The sequence below is a fragment of the Rhinopithecus bieti genome, unplaced genomic scaffold, assembly GCF_001698545.2.
Source record: "Rhinopithecus bieti isolate Rb0 unplaced genomic scaffold, ASM169854v2 scaffold_24392, whole genome shotgun sequence".
NCBI classification, from domain to species: domain Eukaryota; kingdom Metazoa; phylum Chordata; class Mammalia; order Primates; family Cercopithecidae; genus Rhinopithecus; species Rhinopithecus bieti.
The window spans coordinates 3,601,514-3,619,776 of record NW_016812542.1 but is presented as its reverse complement, the minus strand read 5'-3'; the positions used below and the strand labels follow the sequence as shown (position 1 = coordinate 3,619,776).

Here is an 18,263-nt window from a genome sequence, read left to right as displayed (position 1 = left end):
AATTCCAAGGAAAACAGCTTATGCAGGTTTCTTTGGTGGGGGAAGGAATGAGCTGTAAAAGGTCGTCTGGTCTGTGCCCCTGCCTCTGGGGGACACTCTTGGTCTGTTTTGGGTGAACAGTTCTCTTTCCAGTTCAGATAACCTTCCCTTGGTCACATATTCTCACTCTTCAGAAACGGATTTTTGGCATTAACCCCTCCTCCCGTGATTCACCCTCCTTCCTTCATGCATCTGACCTGCAATTGGTGGCAAAGGGAGACTGAGGGAAGCAGAAGCCAGGATCTGAGCAGAGGGAGTGAAGGGCAGACAGTGTTCTAGCTCATCGGGTCACCTGCTGGTGACCTCAGAGCTGATGCCCTGGGAGAGAGTGGGGCTCAGCCTTCCCCGGGGCTCCTTCCTTTCTTTTGGCTCCTGGAAACTCTGGAATACTTCTGGCGAGCCTGAGAGTTTGGGGGCCATGACTTGAGGATAATGGAGTGCAAGGGTTCTGGGGGCAGTGGTGGGGTGACCCACCTGGGAAAGGGAGCCATCCCATCCCTCCTGTGACATGGTGCAGTGGGGGCTGTGGAGAAGGTGAGGAGGCCCATGCAGCCTTGAGTGAGTCACACCCTCATGCACTTGATGGCCTCTTTCTTCCCTTCTAACAGGGGCTCAGATCCTGGAGTAGGATTCTCCCCACTCAGACTCTTTCTAGTCCTAGGGAGTGACAGACATAGGACAGTCCTAGGTAACCCCAGCCCTGTGGTCTCCACACATATAACACCTGGGGAGGCCTCCAGCCCTGCTGCTCACAGGATATCTGCCAGTCAGAGGAGTGCAGGAAACACGGGCCAGGAGGAAGAGAAGAATCTCTATTACCCTCTAACCTTTCTTGGCTTTCTCACCCTTGCAATCAACTATGCAGGCCTGGGCTGTAGGAGAAGAGTCCAATTCTGAGCCCATTCTCTCCTCCGTCCAGAACCCACCCATCCTCCCAACTGAAGCCTGGAATAAAGGCTCTGCTTTGGAAATCTTTCCTCCAACACACCCACCCCAAGTAAATTTGCAAATGATCTGCCCGTATTAGCCTAATGTTTTAATGAAGAAATGTACACAAAGCACATGCCGCACCCCTGTCCCCACCACACACACACCCTTGATGCCCCAGTCCTCACCCAGGTCCTCTGACCTCCTCTCCTCTTCCCTCCCTGTGGTCACAGCAGGCCCAGCTGTGCCCACCCTCCCTCCAAGGGGCTCAGCCCAGGAAAATAAGGAGCCGGCCCATCCTGCAGGCAGGTGCCCTCTGGATCTCCTGAAGCGAAGAAGAAAGAAACCCATATGGTGAGGATCCAGGAGGTTCACTGTCATTCTGTTGAGTGACTTAGCTTGGAGCCAGGAGGCAGAATGGCCTCCTCCCTTGTTTTTCTTCCCCAAGGACTTCATGTCCTCCTGGCCAAAACCTCACCAGGAGTCTTCTCACTCCTGTCTTCCTGGGGCTCTGGGCACAGCCTCCATCCTTGGGATTGGCTTCCCAGGCCAGTGCAGGTGTCGGAAGTGAAGCTTCAAGGGTCCAGGACCATCCCAGGGTGAGGTGAGGCTAGGCGCTGGGTTCTGCAAGACACAGGATATTCCAGTTGGTCCAGAGGGGCAGCCATCCTGCCCTGCACCTGTTCAGTGGTGAAGAAAACTCAGCATGGTGCTTAGGCTACAGGCTCTGCCGTCAGGGGGTGTGGATTCAAATCCGGAGCCACCATGTGCTCTCTGAGCTTGGGCGAAGCCCTTTGCTGGCCCCTCGGGAAACAATAGCCACACCCAATGCCAGCTTTGTTCCAGGACTACATGTGTACACAAGCTGGGGTGCTTCGAGAGTGGCTTCCTAATGCCTAAGCACAGGTGCTACAGAGAGGAGAGACACTCCGCTCCAGTGCAGAGGGGTCATTTTTCCACAAAGGTCACCTGAGGCTTGCCTTTTATTACTATTCAAAATATAAGGTGTTTTAAGTGCTATTGAAGGAAAAACTTTATTAACATATATTATCTGCACTACTGAAAAGGAGACTACCAATGAGAGAATAAGCATGGCTTTCTAGGCACTAAATGTCCATATCTCGACATATTTAACAAAGAACAATACGGACGCCTGTTCATTTCTCAGCCTGCAATGTGTCGTGTGGCCCCACTGGGAAGCTTAGGTGGGCAGTACACAGCCTTTCAATCAAGAGTTGCTCACCAAGTTCAAATACCTCAATTTAAAAGTGGGCAAATCGGCTGGGCACAGTGGCTCATGCCTCTAATCCTAGCTCTTTGGGAGGCTGAGACAGGTGGATCACCTGAGGTCAGGAGTTTGAGACCAGCCTGGCCAACATGGCGAAAACTTGCTTCTACTAAAAATACAAAAAACTTAGCCTGGTGTGGTGGCAGATGCCTGTAATCCCAGCTACTCAGGAGGCTGAGGCAGGAGAATCTTTTGAACCCAGGAAGTGGAGGCTGCAAGTGAGCCGAGATCACGCCATTGCACTCTAACCTGGGCAATAAGAACAAAACTCCATCTCAATAATAATAATAATAATAATAATAATAATAATAATAATAATTTTTTAAAGTGGGCAAATCGAGACCACATGCGGGCCTGTGTTGGTAGGTTAAATAGCTGAAAGTTATGCCATAGGGTCAGGCAGAGAGTCCTGGTCTCCTGACTCCCCACTGAATCCCTCTAGGCGTCCCCCGGAGGCTCCCTGAAGGCAGGCAGGTGACTGCTCTCCTGGCTTTCCTTCCTGTCCCACTGCCAGGGCAGCCACCATTACCTATGACAATGAGGGTGGCAGTACTGACTGCCTGGCCCAGCGTGTTCTCGGCCACAGCCTTGTACTCGCCGCTGTCCTTCAGGGATACGCTGGGGATGGTGAGGGAGCACACGCCCATCAGGTCAGTGCTGTATACTGCGGGGTTTCCTTCCAGGCTGCGGTCGTTCTTGAACCAGGTGACATGGGGCCGGGGCGAGCCCTGCACAGCGCAGCTCATGCAGCACTCGCAGCCCTGGGGCAGCAGATGGGACCGCAGGCCCACCAGGAACCGGGGCTTCTGGCTCAGGTCCGGCTCCCGGTAGCTCTGAGCCTTCACTGTGAACTTGTCTGTGGTGAAAGCCAGGGTGAGAGGGAGGAGGGTGAGAAAGTGAGGAAGGCCTGGCTGAGACTCGAGTCTGGGTAGAGAGCTCAAGATGCTACCATGTAGGCCTTACATGGGATTTCCTGCCGCACCTTGCCTGCAAATTTGGACCCCAAGGTTTGCCTCATTCTATCCTTTTCCTAAAATTCTTTATGGATTTTTTTTTTCTTTACGTATGGATTTTTTTTTGTAGCTAACACGCATTCACTGTGGATAATGAGAATACACTGAGAATCAAAGGAGAAAGAATAAAAACCAGTCATAATCTCACTACCTATAGATGACCATAGCTGACATTTTGGTGTAGAGCTTTCCTGACATTTCTGTATTTTATGAAAAAGAAACCTTCATTTGATTTTACAGCCTGCTTTTCTAGTGACTTATCTTAAGGTCCACATCTACCTTGCTGTAAAATATAGTTTGTTTTCAGAGAAATGTTAACCTCTATTTGCTTATTGTCTGTGGCTGCTTTTGAAAATCCTCCCAAAGGCACTTCAGACACCCAAACACCCACACCAATCTCATTCTCCCCACGGAGGTCAGGGGTGCAGAGGATGTCAGTACAGGTAGATGTGAGGCAGGAGAGGGAGGAGCAGCAGCTCAGGGATGCTGGCTGTTATTTGGCATGCTCCAGGCCATTTCTGCCACAGTCCCTATCTTGTGCACCTGCCATGCTTGGGTGCATCCCGCTGCACTGCAGAGCACAACCCCACCCTGCCTGCTCCTCCCTCTCAGGGGCTGCTTACCGCGCTGCCGGGGGATGCACCAGGGCTGGCTGGTGTAGGAGGGTTTGCTGGCCCCCACCTCATTCTTGGCCACCACTCTGAAGTGGTACTCGTGGCCAGGGAGGACGCCCAGGAGGGTGAAGCGGTTGGTGTGGATGCGGTCGGCTGCCTCACGCCAAGGGCCATGTGCTGAGGAGCGCGTGAACACTGCATAGTGTAGCGGGACACCCCAGGCCTCGTCCGGAGAGGGCTCCCACTCAGCCGTCACCGTCCCAGGCACGTTCTCCTGTAGGTGGATGGGCCCAGGTGCCTGCGGACATGCTTCAAGACAGACAGCAGAGGGAGGTCACATGGAGGGGACCCAGCAGGGCCGCTGCCAGCCCCCTCCAGGTCCCAAGTCTTCTGAGGGTCCTGGGGAATGCAGTCTTGCCACACAGGTAGCTGGGGCCAGAGTGAGCTTGGCCAGAGGTCCACAGTTATCTCTAGAGGGTAGAAAATCTCCCCAAAAGAGTAATTATAATTCACTTCAGTTTTTAAGTAAAATGACACAGGACAAGACATGCATTTTTGGACAGAGGCAGGGCTCTCATGAGGCTGCATTACAGAGCCCCCACTGTTAGTCTATTTGATCATTTCTGGATATCCAGATGCTCCTCCAGGGCAGGAGCTGTGTGGAGCCAGAGGTGGGGAGGAAAGCCTTTATTCTGTGCAACGGCTGCAAACAATTTTGTCCCCTGGGTCTTTGGAGTGATGTAACAGTGGTGACTGCCTCTGCTCACTGACTCAAAGGGAAGGATAACTGAGGTTGGAGAGGAGACATGACATGACTGTCTCTAGGCTCCTGAGGCAGAAGGACAATGGAAGTACCCGGGGAGCTTCCGGGGTCCTTTCTACTTTCTATCATCAAGCACAGAGGAAAGGTGGAGAATGGTCACCTTGCATACCTAGCCCTGGTAGAGTGGCTGAGACCTATGACCAGACCAGTGGACATCTCCTTGCCTTGGTGAGTGGCCAAGCCAGCGTCCAGAGCCCAGAGCCAGGCCTGCCTCACCTGCCACCCTGATACGGAAGCTGTGGGCAACCTCCTTCCCCTGCAGGGTCCTCAGCACTACAGTGTAGAGACCACTGTCCGAGAGGCCAGCCACAGGGATCAGAAGCTGGGTGAGGCCATCCTTAGTGACGGTCACACTTCTTTTGGGCAAGGGCAAGCCGTCCTTCAGCCAGGTCACCTCAGGCATGGGCACGGCCTGAGAAAGGAGAGGAAGGAAAAGTTGAGAAGGGCAGCTGGCAGTTTCATGGAGGTGATGGCATTTAAGCTAGGCTGAAGGTAGAAGTGGTGAGAACAGCCTTGTACAAGGAGAAAGTTGGCAAGAAAACACAGAATGTCGACAAGAAAACACAGGTGGGAAAGAGGGGTGGTGACAAAGTGTGAGGTTGGCAGATGGGGTTGGTAGGGGGGCAGTGGAACAGGAAAGGAAGTTGGACAAGGAGGTTTGGCAAAAATGCAAAGTGCCCTCCACATCACACCTATACAGACATCTGGATGTTATCCTGTAAGCCAGGAGCCACTGTTGTCAGATTCTGAGCAGGAAAGCATAATGAGTTCTGGAGTCACATGGCAGGGGGTGGGATGGGAATGAGAAGGGATGTGTGGGGAGGGGAGTGTTAACTACCCTGGCACCCACATAGGAGATAATTTGGCAAAAGTCTAGGAGGAAGATTTCGGTGTCCTGGCCTTGAACTGTGGTGACCCTGAGCAGGGTGGGAAGGCCAGCCCAGCTGCTTGGTGACCCTGCCGCCAGTTCCCTACGGGGCCCTCAGTACAGGGCACGGTAGGTACCAGAGTCAAATGAAGACACTGATAGTAACTAACTGAACTTACAGGATTGTTCTGAGAATTTAAAGCGTTAATAATAAATACATGGAAAGCAGAGAGAACAAGACCCAGTACATGATAATTACTCAATGTGCATTAAATATTTTTGTCATCATTATCACTGTCATTATTGTGGTTAAGAACAAGTCATTTAGAGTAAGATAGACTGGTTTGAATCTGGCTCTGTGTGCTATGAGCTTCCTACACAGATGATGATGATTTTAAACAATAATAATATTAGGACATATTGGGTGCTGCCATATGCCAGGCCCTACATATACACTTTCAATATATTAATTCCTTGAACCCTCGGACCTTTGAGATAGGTTACTATTATTATCCTCTTTTGACAGATGAGGAAGGTAAAACACAGAGACGTTAAGATATTTGTCCTGGCTGGGCACAGTGGCTCACACTTGTAATCCCAGCACTTTGGGAGGCCGAGGCGAGTGGATCACCTGAGGTCAGGAGTTCAAGACCAGCCTGGCCAACATGGCGAAACCCAGCTCTACTAAAAATACAAAAATTAGCCAGGTGTGACGGCAGGCGCATGTAATCCCAGCTACTCCGGAGGCTGAAGCAGGAGAATCGCTTGAACCCGGGAGATGGAGGTTGCAGTAAGCCGAGATCTCGCCACTGCACTCCAGCCTGGGCAACAGAGTGAGACTCCATCTCTAAATAAATAAATAAATAAATAAATAAATAAATTTGTCCAAAGTCAAACGGCTGTGAGTGATGACGTCAAAATTTGAATCCAGGCAGTTTGTACTTTTAGCCACCACCCTACTGTTACAAAGTCAAGTGGTGTTAGTGTTGGTTAAGGGTCACCCTGAGTCAAATGTAGGTCATGTGATTGCACAAAAATACATTGTGAAGCCAAAGGGGACCATCGGCACGGCCGGCTCTCTGAATTCCTGAACTAGGAGAGGTGGAGAACCGGAAGAGCCTTAATTTGGAGGTGCAGTAGCAGAAGCTACCACCAGAGGGATTTGCAGGCCTGGAGCAGAATGGCCACCCAGTGGCCAAGTGAGGGCGGTACCTTCAAGGAGGACCTGAATCCTTCCTTCCTCATGTCTCTGGCCTGATTTCCACAAGCCCAGGGCACTGACTAGGGGCCAAAAAGGAACAGGCAAGAAAAGAGAGCCACAGGGCTGAGTCTGGCCCCCTTGGCCTCTCTGGGCTTCCCTCCCCACACCCCTGTAGGTATACTCACTTCAAAGGAGATGGGCACACGAACAGTGTCCCCGACCTTGACTGTCAGCAAGTCCTTGGTGCTGGAGTCCACAAGGAACTTGGGACAGACTGAAACACACAAGAGGACTGGTTACCTCCCTCCTGCCTCGCAGTTGGACCCCAGCCCCAGGTCCCCAGCAAGGCAGGGCTGGAGGGGAAGACTGGGCCAGTTGGGATGCTGAGATCCCAACACACTGGGGCCTCTAAAGGACTGGAGTGCAACAGGGAGCAGAATCTTCAGGGGGGACCCCAGGGGCTGGTGGGGAGATGCTAGCAGGGGAAGGACAGGAGCTGAGAAAGGGACCCTGCAGGGAGAGGGGTGGACTAGGCTGGAAAAGAGGAAGATGCTGATATGTGGCAGAGCACTTATGCTTTGCAGATGAAATAGACACCAATCTAAGATAGGAAGTGACTTGCCTGAGGTCACACCTTGTTCGGGAGAAAGCCAGGACAAGATCCTGGGACTCTGGACTCCGTGTGCTGTGTTTGTGTCTCCTTACTGTCACAGTGATGACTAGGGTCAGCTGGGGTGGCCCAGTGACAGCTTGGGTCAAAGGCAGGTCAGGTGCTTGTAGTGGTTAAAGCCCAAAGGGAAAGACAATCCTCTTTTCAATAATAACAGGGAGCTGGGCATGTCCCATTCTGAACGTGAACCACGGGAGCTGAGCTGCACTTAGGCCTTCTAAGGCCATGCGCAGGAAGCAGCCACTCTCTCTCCCAGACAACATCAACTTTGGAGTCTCCAGGTTTAAATCCTGGCTCTACCACATACCATTGGTGACAACGTGGGCAAAGTACTTTGAACCTCAGTTTCCTTCTCTGTAACTTCAGAATAGAAACATTAATGTTGTAGTATAGTTATGAGTCGTAATGAGAAAACATTTCTAAGAAGGGACTGCCTAGCCCAGTGCCTAGCACCTAGTAGGTGCTCAATAAATGTTACTTCCTGAAACTGAGGGTGGAGATCCTGGCTTAGCAAGTGCATGGCGGCTACTCAGGGGCCCTCTCTCAGGAGGGGCTTGCAGGGCTCAGAGGTCGGGGAAGGAGGCAGCACTCACCAGTAACAGGCATGGCTTGCACTAATGTGTCCAGGGCAGTGGGCTGGCTCTGACCTCCTTCATTAACTGCTGTCACCCGCACAAAGTAGCCCTCTCCAGGCCGAAGGCCCTTGGCTGTGTAGCTGGTGACTGGCACGGTGCCCGCATGGCACGGGAACCACTGGAGACTGTCTGAGCCACACAGCTCCACCACGTACCCCTGGGCTTCGTCCCCGTCGTTGGTGTCTGGCCCAGCCCAGCTCAGAGTGAGGCTGGTGTTCGATGTGTCTGTGACTTGGAGATTCCTCACCGGCCCAGGGGGTCCTGCCAGGCAGCATGGGAGCGTCAGGAATGGCGTCTCCTGAGGGAGGCCACTCAGTGTGGATATTGATTAGCCTTCCTTGTGGGAGACTGGGAAGTTTTTCCACTTAGCAATTCTGCCTTTAGATTCTTCCTGAAGCACCTACCTTGTTCCAAATTCTTACTGTAAGCAGCACTTTGCCTCTGTTACGCACACAGATCCCAGGCCACCTCTCCCAGGAAGCCTCCCCCAACTCCTTTCCCTCATTCATTCACCAACCTGCCAAATGCCTTCTCCTAACTATCCTTCTGTAATTCCAGAAAACCGATATTTTAGTTGATGACCTCTTGGGTTCCATTATCCTGTAAGACTGGACTTCTACATGTTTTTATTCTGAACTCTAAACTCTTAGAGTCAAGACTCTGCCTTTTGGGTACTCAGTGCAGGCTTCTTGTTCTCCACTTGTTACATGAGAACAATAATAATAGCCCCACCTACCCACAGAGGTTTTAGAACAAGCAAAAAGCACAATGAGTGTGGAACCACCTGGTGAGCTTAAAAATACTGGCACCTAGATGCCACCTCAGAGATTCTGATTTAATTAGTCTGGGGTGCAGTCTAGGCATCAACATTTTTAAGAGTTTTCCAGGTGTTTCTAAATATGCAATGAAGTTTGAAAACCACTAGGCTAGGGCAGTGCTTCTCAAACTTTAATTAGTATAGAAGTTACCTGGGGATTTTGGTAAAACTACAGACCCTTATTCAGTAGGTCTGGAGTGAGGCCTGAGATTCAGCATTTCTCATAAATTCTAATAAGATGATGTTGCTGGGCCATAGGCCTTGCTTAGCAGCAAGAATCCAGCAAATGTAGTGATTGCTGTGGCTGCTGTTAGACACTGCTTATCCTATCCATTGTCTCTACTTCCCACCACTGATAGGAGAGATTAACAGGCTATGGGTCCATGGCTCATGCCTGTAATCACAGCACTTTAGGAGGCTGAGGCAGGAGGATAGCTTGAGACCAGGAGTTCAAGACCAGCAAGACCCTGTCTCTACAAAAACATAAATTAGCAGGGTGTGGTGGCACACGCTCATAGTTCCAGCTGCTTAGGAGGCTGAGGCAGGAGGATTGCTTGAGGCCAGGAGTTCAAGGCTACAATGAGCCAAGATTGCATCACTGCATTCCAGCCTAGGTAAAAGAGTGAGATCCTGTCAGAGAGAAAAGAAAGAAAGAAAGAAAGAAAGAAAGAAAGAAAGAAAGAAAGAAAGAAAGAAAGAAAGAAAGAAAGAAAGAGAGAGAAAGAAAGAGAGAAAGAAAGAGAGAGAGAGAGAGTGTGAGAGAGAGAAAGAGAGAAAGAGAGTGTGAGAGAGATAAAGAAAGAAAGAGATAGAGAGAGAAAGGGAAAGAAAGAGAGAAAGAAAGAAAAGAAAAGAACAGAGAAGAAAAGAAAAGAAAGAGAAAAGACAGGACAACCTTGGTCCATTTGCAAGGAGTAAGTTGCATGGGCCAGCTTTCCTCCCCCATCCCTCCATTCCACGCCCTGCCCTTCCTAGGACTAAAACTCAGATACCACTTGAACAATGAAACTTACAGAATGTTCCGGTCTTGTTGGGTTCATTCAAACAGCCTGAACACCTGCAATGGGCTAGGCTCTGTGGGGCACAGAGATGCTCTCCAGGTGTTGACCACCTGGCCCATCCAGCAAGTGCCAGAAATGTGCTGCTCCCCAGAGGACTTGGTGTAGGCAAGCTCATTAGGGGATGAGAAATACAGAGCAGCATTTTCTAAGCTGTATGCCTTGGAGAGATGCTTTTAATAGGTATTTTGTGAAAAAGCTAGATTTGGATCAAGGTTAGACAGGTTTTTCCCCCTGCAAGACTTGGAAACATCATAGGCTCACATCATACACATCTTTGATCAAAGACATTTTTTGCTGTTCCTGTTGTTCTCAGAATGTCTGTTGGCATCTCTCGATACACTCCACATTCTCAAGACCACAGGTCTGAGGTAGGAAACGCTATCTCAGACTGTAAGTTTCTCAAGGGCAGAGACCAGGATTGATTCACCTACTTCCTGGCACAATGCTGGCCTTTTAGTAGGTGATGGGCAAATATTCATTCGATAGAGAATTGACGCTGAGCTTCCCCTGTCACCTGCTCTCCACCCTGCCTGATGGGCACACAGGGGTGAATGAATGCTTATGGGACTGGAGCAGGTGGGCCAGATTGGGGGCTGGCCTGCCTAGAGGCCAAAGAGTGAGTGAAGTGATCCTGAAAAGAACTCCCCCTTTTTATTTTGTTTTATTATTATTATTATTTTTTGAGACAGGGTCTCCCTCTGTCATGCAGGCTGGAGTGCAGTGGTGCAATCATAGTTCACTACAGCCTCCAGCTCCTGGGAGGGCTCAAGCAATCCTCCTGCCTCTGCCTCCCAAAGTGCTAGGATTACAAGTATGAACCATTATGCTTGACAGGGAAGGAATCATCTAATACCACTGCCTGGCTTCTGGGCCTATTTGATCTCAATATAGGGCCCCTAAGATGTGGCTCACCCAAGAGGCCTTTTGATTTTTATATCTCAGCCCTCCTGACCATGTCCTTCAGGACTGCCCCGACCTGTGACCTCCCGTCAAGTCCCACCCAGCTTCAGGGCTATCCTGTGCTCACCCCCACCCCCATCCTGGGTTGGTTCCCTACTTACTCATGGGGTCCCGAGCAAAGACGGCATCTGATGGGGGTCCAGGCTCTCCAGGGCCTGAGGGAGCTACAGCTGTGACCCGGAACTCGTACTGACAGCCCTGCCGCACGTCCGCCACCGTCCACCTCCTCTCTGTGAACAGCCCGCTCATGTGAGTCCCACCCGGATGGGGCTAGACATGGGGAGATAGCTTGGGTGCCTCCAAGTTCTGAAGGAGACCAAGCCTGGGGTCCCAACACATTCCTCCCTACAGCCCTCCATGCGCTGTGACTCAGTTCCCTCCAAAGTGGAAAGAGCACTGCTCAGGGCATCAGGGGCCTCAGATCCCTGTCTGGTTCCACCACTAACTTGCTGGATGTTCTTGGGCAAGTGCCTTAATCTCCCTGGTTGTCTCTGCCTTACAGAGTTGCTGTTATATTTAAATAAAGCAGGATAACTAAATAGTGAAATTGTAAGGCTGCCCTTTGCTCATCTCTCTTTCCAGAGGTAAGGAAACTGAAGCCCTGACAGGCCTCAGCTTCTAAGTAGCAGAGCCATGACTTGAACCCAGGTCTCCTGGCAAGCTGTTCTGAGCCCGTTCTTCCCTCCTCAAACCTGGAGTTCTGCAGCACACACGCAGAGCAAAGAAATGCTAAGGGTTACCAGAAGACCTCTCGCATCTGCCCAGCCCTTTGGCTTTTCCAAGTTCTTTCTGATCTCAGAATGCAGTTTGTTTCTTAGGAAACTACTTAGTGGGGCAGGGGACCCTCCTCTCCACTTCATGGATGTGGAAATTCAGATCTAGAGAGGAAGTGAACTGTCCAAGGTCAAGGCAAGAAGTAGAGGGGCCAGGGCTAACAGCTTCATCTCTGGCTCCCAGCTGGGATTTCTGAATCAGGGCTTCTTGACCTCAGCATGATTGACATTTTTTTTTTTTTTTTTTTGCCAGATACTTCTTTGGGTTTTTTGAGAGGAGGGGGTGGGTTCTGTCCTGTGTACTGTAGGACGTTTAACAGCATACCTGACCTCTTTGCACTAGATGCCAGTAACATCTACCCTCCACTCAGTTGTGACCATGAAAAATATCTCCAGATACTGCCAAACCACCCTAGATGAGAACCACTGTATTAAACCAATCTGAACTGACAAGTTCCTGGCATCCTGGAGCCAGGAGCGGTCTAAGGAAGATCTGGAAGCCAGGACAATGCTCACCAGGCACCGGCTGGTCGTTCACTGCTGTCCAGGTGTTGCTCCCCTTCTTACGCCTCTCGATCAGGTAGCCCAGGATGTGGGCGCTGCCAGGGCCCCTAGGTGCCGTCCATGTCAGTGTGATGCCCTGGCTAGAGGCTGACAGGATGGCTGGCGCGGAAGGGGCCTTGGGGAGAGCTGGGAGCAAGGAAGATTCCAGTCAGCCAGAGGCCTTGAAAGGTGCCGACTCACGGGGAGCCCCTGGGGGTAGGAGGCACGGGCATCTGAGGCAGGCCACACTCCTCCCTGTCCTAGCGAGTGTCGGGGCTGAGCCAGCCCACCCTAGGTCAGTGTTCCGGCTATTCAAGGGAAGGAATGAAAAGACAGAGAAGGCACCGTGGCACCGTGGCCTCGGAGCCTAGAGCCAGCCCTGAGGCCCCTCCGCCTCCGGTCCCCTGATAGGATGTTGGAGATGGATGCCCCTCTCTCTCTGGGGCCCGAGACAGTAGGCTTTGCTGGCCCATACCCTCACTCCCGGAGACTCTAAAACACTTCCTCATCTGGGTGCCAGATCCCAAATGCAGCTGAGGGAAGGAGTCTCCACAGTGCTATAGAAGGGCCTCCGAAGCCCTGAGCACAGGCTGGTGTCATTCAGCCTCTGGGACAGCCTGCCCTCCTTGGCACAGTGGGGAGCCCAGGAGCGTCCCCTACCCCCAGCCCCAGCCTTTTCTCTCACCCTCAGGAGCCACCAATGTCTCCTCAGACTCCAGGGCCTCGCCAGCCCCCTCCGAGGTCACAGCCCGCACTCGGAAGGCATACTTCCTGCCTGGCTCCACATGGGCATCCGTGAAGGTGGTGCTGTCAGCAGGGGCCTCACCCACCTTCAGCCAAGTGCTCCTGCCAGCCTGCCGTCTCTCCACCAAGTAGCACTCTACAGGCTGGCCCCCATCATCCCTTGGGGGCCGCCAGCGGAGGCAGACACCAGCCCTGTGGCAATCCTGAACCTCCATGGGGCCTTGTGGGGGATCAGGCTTGTCTGGGGACCCACAGAGAGGAGAGGAAGAGGAGGGGTCAGAGGAGCTAGATGGGAACGGCGCCACCCCCCGCCCCCCTTCGCCACTCATCAGTGGATAAGCCTGCAATGGGGCAGACCCTCCAGAGAGCCTTGGGCATTACCCAGAGGGCCACACATTCTTGAGATGTCCCCACCCCCAACACATACGTGCACCCAGGGATGTGCCATGGAATGCACCAGCCCCTCCCAGCTCCACCGTCTGGGGGCTGGTATGGGCACCTGCTCGGCTCACAGCAGTCCTACCTTGCTGGCACCACTCAGGGCTGGGGACCACCATCCTACCCAGCAGCTTCCTGAGGGCCCAGTGCATTGGGGTCAGAGAAGCGTAATCGGCTCCCCCCCAGCAGGAGCCCAGCACTGTGTTGATCTCAACTGCTTCTTCCTAAGCAGTCTGAGCAGAGTTAGGGGTAGGTCTGGATCTTAAACAGCATGCAAATGAGGATCAGAGCCACCAGAGATCACACCCCAGGCCTGCCCTTGATGGCAGGGAGGGCCCAGAACCCTGGGGACTCTCAGGCCTTGGTTGGGGGAAGACGGGGTTCGTACCTATGACTTGCAGGGTGAGCTCAGCCTGCACAGAGCCTCCCTCACTCCTCAGCGTCACACTGTACTGGCCGCTGTCCTTCCTGCCTGTGCTGGGGAGGCACAGCCGCGTGTAGCCGTCCCCCAGGTCCACCTGGGCCTCCTTGTCACCACTGCCCACCACCTTGGCCCCGTCCTTTCTCCAGGCAGCCTGAACGGGGAGGTGGCTCTGGAAGGGGATCTTCACTGTCACCGGCTTCCCAGCCTTGACCACCAGTGGCTCTCTCAGTTTCTCTGTCACATCGGGAGCAATGGTAGGGGAATCTAGAAATACAACAAGAGAGTCAAAGACCAGAGCACTGGGCACCGGGGAATGCGGAAAGGAGGACCCAGAGAAGGAAGTCTGGGGGAAGATTAAGGAATCTCCTGCCCTGCCACAAAGGGAAGGGGCTTCATCTGCAGTGGGAGAGACCAGGCTTAGATCTCATCAAGGACTTCCTGATAAGGAAAGAGCTAAGATGCTGGAACAGGCAGAGTATGAGTCGGCTTTTTAAATCATCTTCTCTGGGGATGAGATTAGATACTGGCTGCAGAGTAGCCACAAATTCAGGTGTTTTAAAGCAAGGCATATCACCTGGTACAAAGAGACTGTGGGACAGGGCAGGGCAGGGCTAGGTCTTACCCTGGACGGTCAGAGTGGCCTCGCTCTGCTGGTCACCAGCTACAAAGGTGTACCTCCCGGCTTGGGTCCCCTGCACACGCGCGATGAAGAGGCTGTGCACGAGACCATCTTGCTTAAAGATGACTCCATCCTGGGCGGTGAGCTGGAGACAGGGCCACAGCAGGAGAAGGTCACCCCATTCCCATCCCAGCTCCTCCAGGCCAGCTAACCAGAGCCCTTTACAGATGCCAGGATCCTGATAACAGCTGTGTGAATGGAATGCTTACTGTGTGCCAATGCTCTCTGTGCTTAGCACCTTATTTAATTGTCGTAACAACCTTATGAAGTAAGTGCTATTATTATTCCCACTTCATAGATGAGGAAGCCAGACTGTTTACCAGCTTGCTTGAGGTCACAAAACTGGTAGTGGCAGAGCCGGGATCTGAAGCCAGACCCAGCTGATACTGAGCCCCACGCCCTGAGTCACTTTGATGTTTCTCTTGGGGTGACAGCTTTAATGGAGGACAGGGAGGTTGTGCAGGGGTACGAGGGACCCCTTCTGGTAGGGACGAGGAGATGGCATTTATATAAACCCTTGAAGGATGGGTAGGATTCAGCAGGTATGGGTATAGAAGAGGCGTTTTGGATGGTGGAAGAACAAGGGGTGTGCTGCAGGGCATAGGATACACATCATTTAAAAATCCAATTTTATTTTAAACACACTAAGTTATTGGCTATTTAAACTTCTCCTGAGGTAGATACATTAGTAAAATGAAGAATGAAAAATCTTTCTTTCAAAGCCTCTACCCTCTTCTTGTTCTCTGCTTTACCTCTGTCCCTCCTGCTGGTAAAGAGAAGCTGTGAGGGGAGGCAGTACCTTGACGCCATCCTTAAACCAGGTGCCAGGTCCCAGGTCACTGGTGAGGGTACAGGAGAGTGTGGCAGCCTCCCCCTGCTGCACCTTCATGTCAGCCAAGCCCTGGGAGAAGTGGCCTATGGGGCCTGGAGAGACACAGAGGGGGTCGCCAGAGCTGAGCCTCCCAGGCCATGGCCTGCGCTGTGCCCTGCAAGGCCACCATGGTCCTGCCAACTGGGCACGGCTGGTGTCAGCAGGGCTGGTTCCCAGCATCTATGCTGCCTTGGTGCCAATGCCCTGGTCTTCCCAGACAGGAGCCCATGCATTGCTGCTTTTCTCAGCAGGACCTAGGCTGGTCCAGGAGACCTGGGGTGTAAAGTATACGAAGGCCCCCTTCCTCCCGCCGCTGCAAGTCACCCAGGTGAGAAGTCTGGTAACCCACAGAGAGTTGGGTCAACAACTCTGGTGCTGTGGACATAAGGTTTCAAGAGCAAAGAGGTCTCCCAGGAGAACTCTGAGCCTCTCACAGGCTGGACCCCATCTTCATAAAGAGGAAGAGGTTGCTTCCTAACTATGCAAAAGGTTCCTGAGAATGGGGAGTACTGGCAGGGACAAAATCCTGGGGCCGGAGGCAGAACTGGGACAGACCCAAGCATCCCACTGGCCAGGGAGCTCCCCACTGTCTCTAGCCCATGGGAGCCAGCTCAGCAGAGAAGCACCTACCTCGGGTCTCCTTGGAGAAACTGCCAGTGTCAGGCTTATATCTGGATGTGGAACTTCGGGTAGCATCTCTCCTCTCTCCATAGATGTCCAACCTGCCATCTTTGCCACCTCTCCTGCTACCAAGGTGACCGGGGGGCTCCCGGCTCTGATCTTCATTTAGCATCTCCTCGAGGCACCCCCGGTTCTCCCCCATAGACTGCCATCCCATGCTTCCAGCCTCATCTGCTCCCCTTCTCTTTCCTCCTCCCACCTCAGCCCCTGACTGTGCCTGAGACCTGCTCCTGAGTGAGCTCCTGTCTGACCTCCCAGTCTCTTCTGCTCCCTGCACCTCATCCTCCTTTAGGGCCCCAGGACCCTGGACCTCACCATTCTTAGCCTCCAGGGACCCCTGCCCCCCGAGGGACGTCTTTCCTCCTCTCTGTCCCTTGCCTAGCTGAGAGCTCAGGTCCTGGGTCCCTCCTGACCTATCTCCAGAGGCTCTTCTGCCAAAGGGACCATCTAAGCCATTCCAGGCTCCCTGAGGTCCTGACTCCCCAGGTTTTGGGATGACAGCATTTCCCTGCTCAGTAGAATTCCCTTTGCCCAGGATACCTGAGTCCTCTGCACCACCAGAACTGCCCCTTCCAGGACCTGAACCTTTGCTATCCAGGGACCATGGGCTTCGGCATCCACCAGCCGCCTCTTGGCCTGGTGCACCCTCCCTGCCCTTAAAGCCCCCTGGCCCTTCATGGATCCCACCAAAAGCGGCATCTTTTTCCCGCAGAGAACCAGAAGCTCTGGAGCCTGCGGGCTGCTTCCCAGCACCTATGCTGCCTCGGCTAAACCCCTGGTTTTCCCAATCAGGAGCCCAGGCATTGCTCATTCCTAGTCCATCAGCAGGCCCTGATGTTGACTTGCCCCTTTCCCCAGGCATAGAGCTGCTGTCCAGATCCTGGCCTGTCCCTGCTGAGCTCCCTGAGCCTATCCTTCTTCCTCCCAAAAGTGAGTCCCTGCCTCTCTGAGATGCCAATCTCCCCTGGCCAGCAACTCTACCCCTGTCTGTCATTCCTGGGCCTGCTTTCCAGATGTCCTTTTCATGTCCAGACCCCAGAGCAGCCATTCCTGCCCAGGTTTCACCTTCTACTGCCCCCTTGCCATCAAGAAACCCAGAAGACCCCATAATCCCTGCTTGGTCTGGAGACCTATCCTTTGCCCTGGGAGCCCCTCTGTCCCTAGAAGACCCTGGAGTCCCAGAACTATCTTGCCATTCTTTGACATCTAGTTTTCCCTTGGCACCAGCAGCCTCCAAGGCTTCAGGGATCCCTGAGGTTCCATAGCCCCCAAGATCTTTGGTGGAGCCTCTCTCATCTGAAAGAGTCTGCGGCCCTCCCTGAGACCCCAGCACCCCTGGGCCCCTGGAGCTGTCTCTGTGTGCCATGCCACCTGCAGTGCCCAGCATTCCAGCCATCCCAGATTCCACCCCAGGTCCTGCCCCATCCACAAGCCCTGTTTCCCTGGCTCTCTCTGGACCATCCTTGCAGCTCGTGCCACCCTCTGATGCTACCCAATATCCTGACCTGTGCCCCATGGCTTTGTGGCCTCTGGGTCCAGCCTCATGTCCCATTCCAGCTAGTGAGCCTGGTACTCCAAGCCTCCCTGAACCATCTCCATAACCCATCTCACCCTCTGGCCCCATTTCCCCAGATCCTCCTGAGCCTCCCCTATAACTGACCTCACTCCCTGACCCCATGCCACCAGTTCCCCCAAAGCCTTGCCCACAACCTGCCTCACTCCTTGACAAAATGTACCCAGAATCCTCCAAACTACCCCTAGAACCTGCCTCACTCCCTAATGGAATCCTCCCAGAACCCCCTAAAACATTCTTATAACCTGCCTCCCCACCTGAACTAATTTTTCCGGAACCGCCTAAACCATTCCTGTAATCTATATAACTCCCTGAATCCATTCCCTTAGGAGCCCCCAAATCCTTCCTGTAGCCTGCCTCATCCACTGACCCCATTTCCCCAGAACCCCCTAAACCATCCCTAAAACCTGCCTTGCTCCCTGAACCCATTCCCTTAGGAGCCCCCAAATCCTTCCTATAGCCTGCCTCATCCACTGACCCCATTTCCCCAGAACCCCCTAAACCATCCCTAAAACCTGCCTTACTCCCTGAACCCATTCCCTTAGGAGCCCCCAAATCCTTCCTGTAGCCTGCCTCATCCACTGACCCCATTTCCCCAGAACCCCCTAAACCATCCCTAAA

The 18,263-nt window shown here is 53.0% G+C and overlaps 1 protein-coding gene across 1 annotated transcript in view; it reads right to left on the bottom strand.

Moving 5' to 3' along the window:
• Positions 1 to 1,118: 1,118 nt before the first annotated feature.
• The window catches only part of IGFN1 (immunoglobulin like and fibronectin type III domain containing 1), a 37,682-nt gene continuing 20,537 nt past the window's right edge, over positions 1,119 to 18,263 (bottom strand). Inside the window, exons 13-25 of the mRNA XM_017896597.1 lie at positions 16,019 to 18,253; positions 15,317 to 15,441; positions 14,461 to 14,602; positions 13,803 to 14,102; positions 12,918 to 13,217; positions 12,206 to 12,379; positions 11,018 to 11,146; positions 8,037 to 8,339; positions 6,959 to 7,047; positions 4,921 to 5,116; positions 3,891 to 4,190; positions 2,784 to 3,110; positions 1,119 to 1,590 (exon numbers count right to left, since the gene is read on the bottom strand). Of these exons, the coding sequence (XP_017752086.1) occupies positions 1,577 to 1,590; positions 2,784 to 3,110; positions 3,891 to 4,190; positions 4,921 to 5,116; positions 6,959 to 7,047; positions 8,037 to 8,339; positions 11,018 to 11,146; positions 12,206 to 12,379; positions 12,918 to 13,217; positions 13,803 to 14,102; positions 14,461 to 14,602; positions 15,317 to 15,441; positions 16,019 to 18,253 (4,634 nt within the window). The 3' untranslated portion in view covers positions 1,119 to 1,576. The remainder of the gene's footprint in view (positions 1,591 to 2,783; positions 3,111 to 3,890; positions 4,191 to 4,920; positions 5,117 to 6,958; positions 7,048 to 8,036; positions 8,340 to 11,017; positions 11,147 to 12,205; positions 12,380 to 12,917; positions 13,218 to 13,802; positions 14,103 to 14,460; positions 14,603 to 15,316; positions 15,442 to 16,018; positions 18,254 to 18,263) is intronic.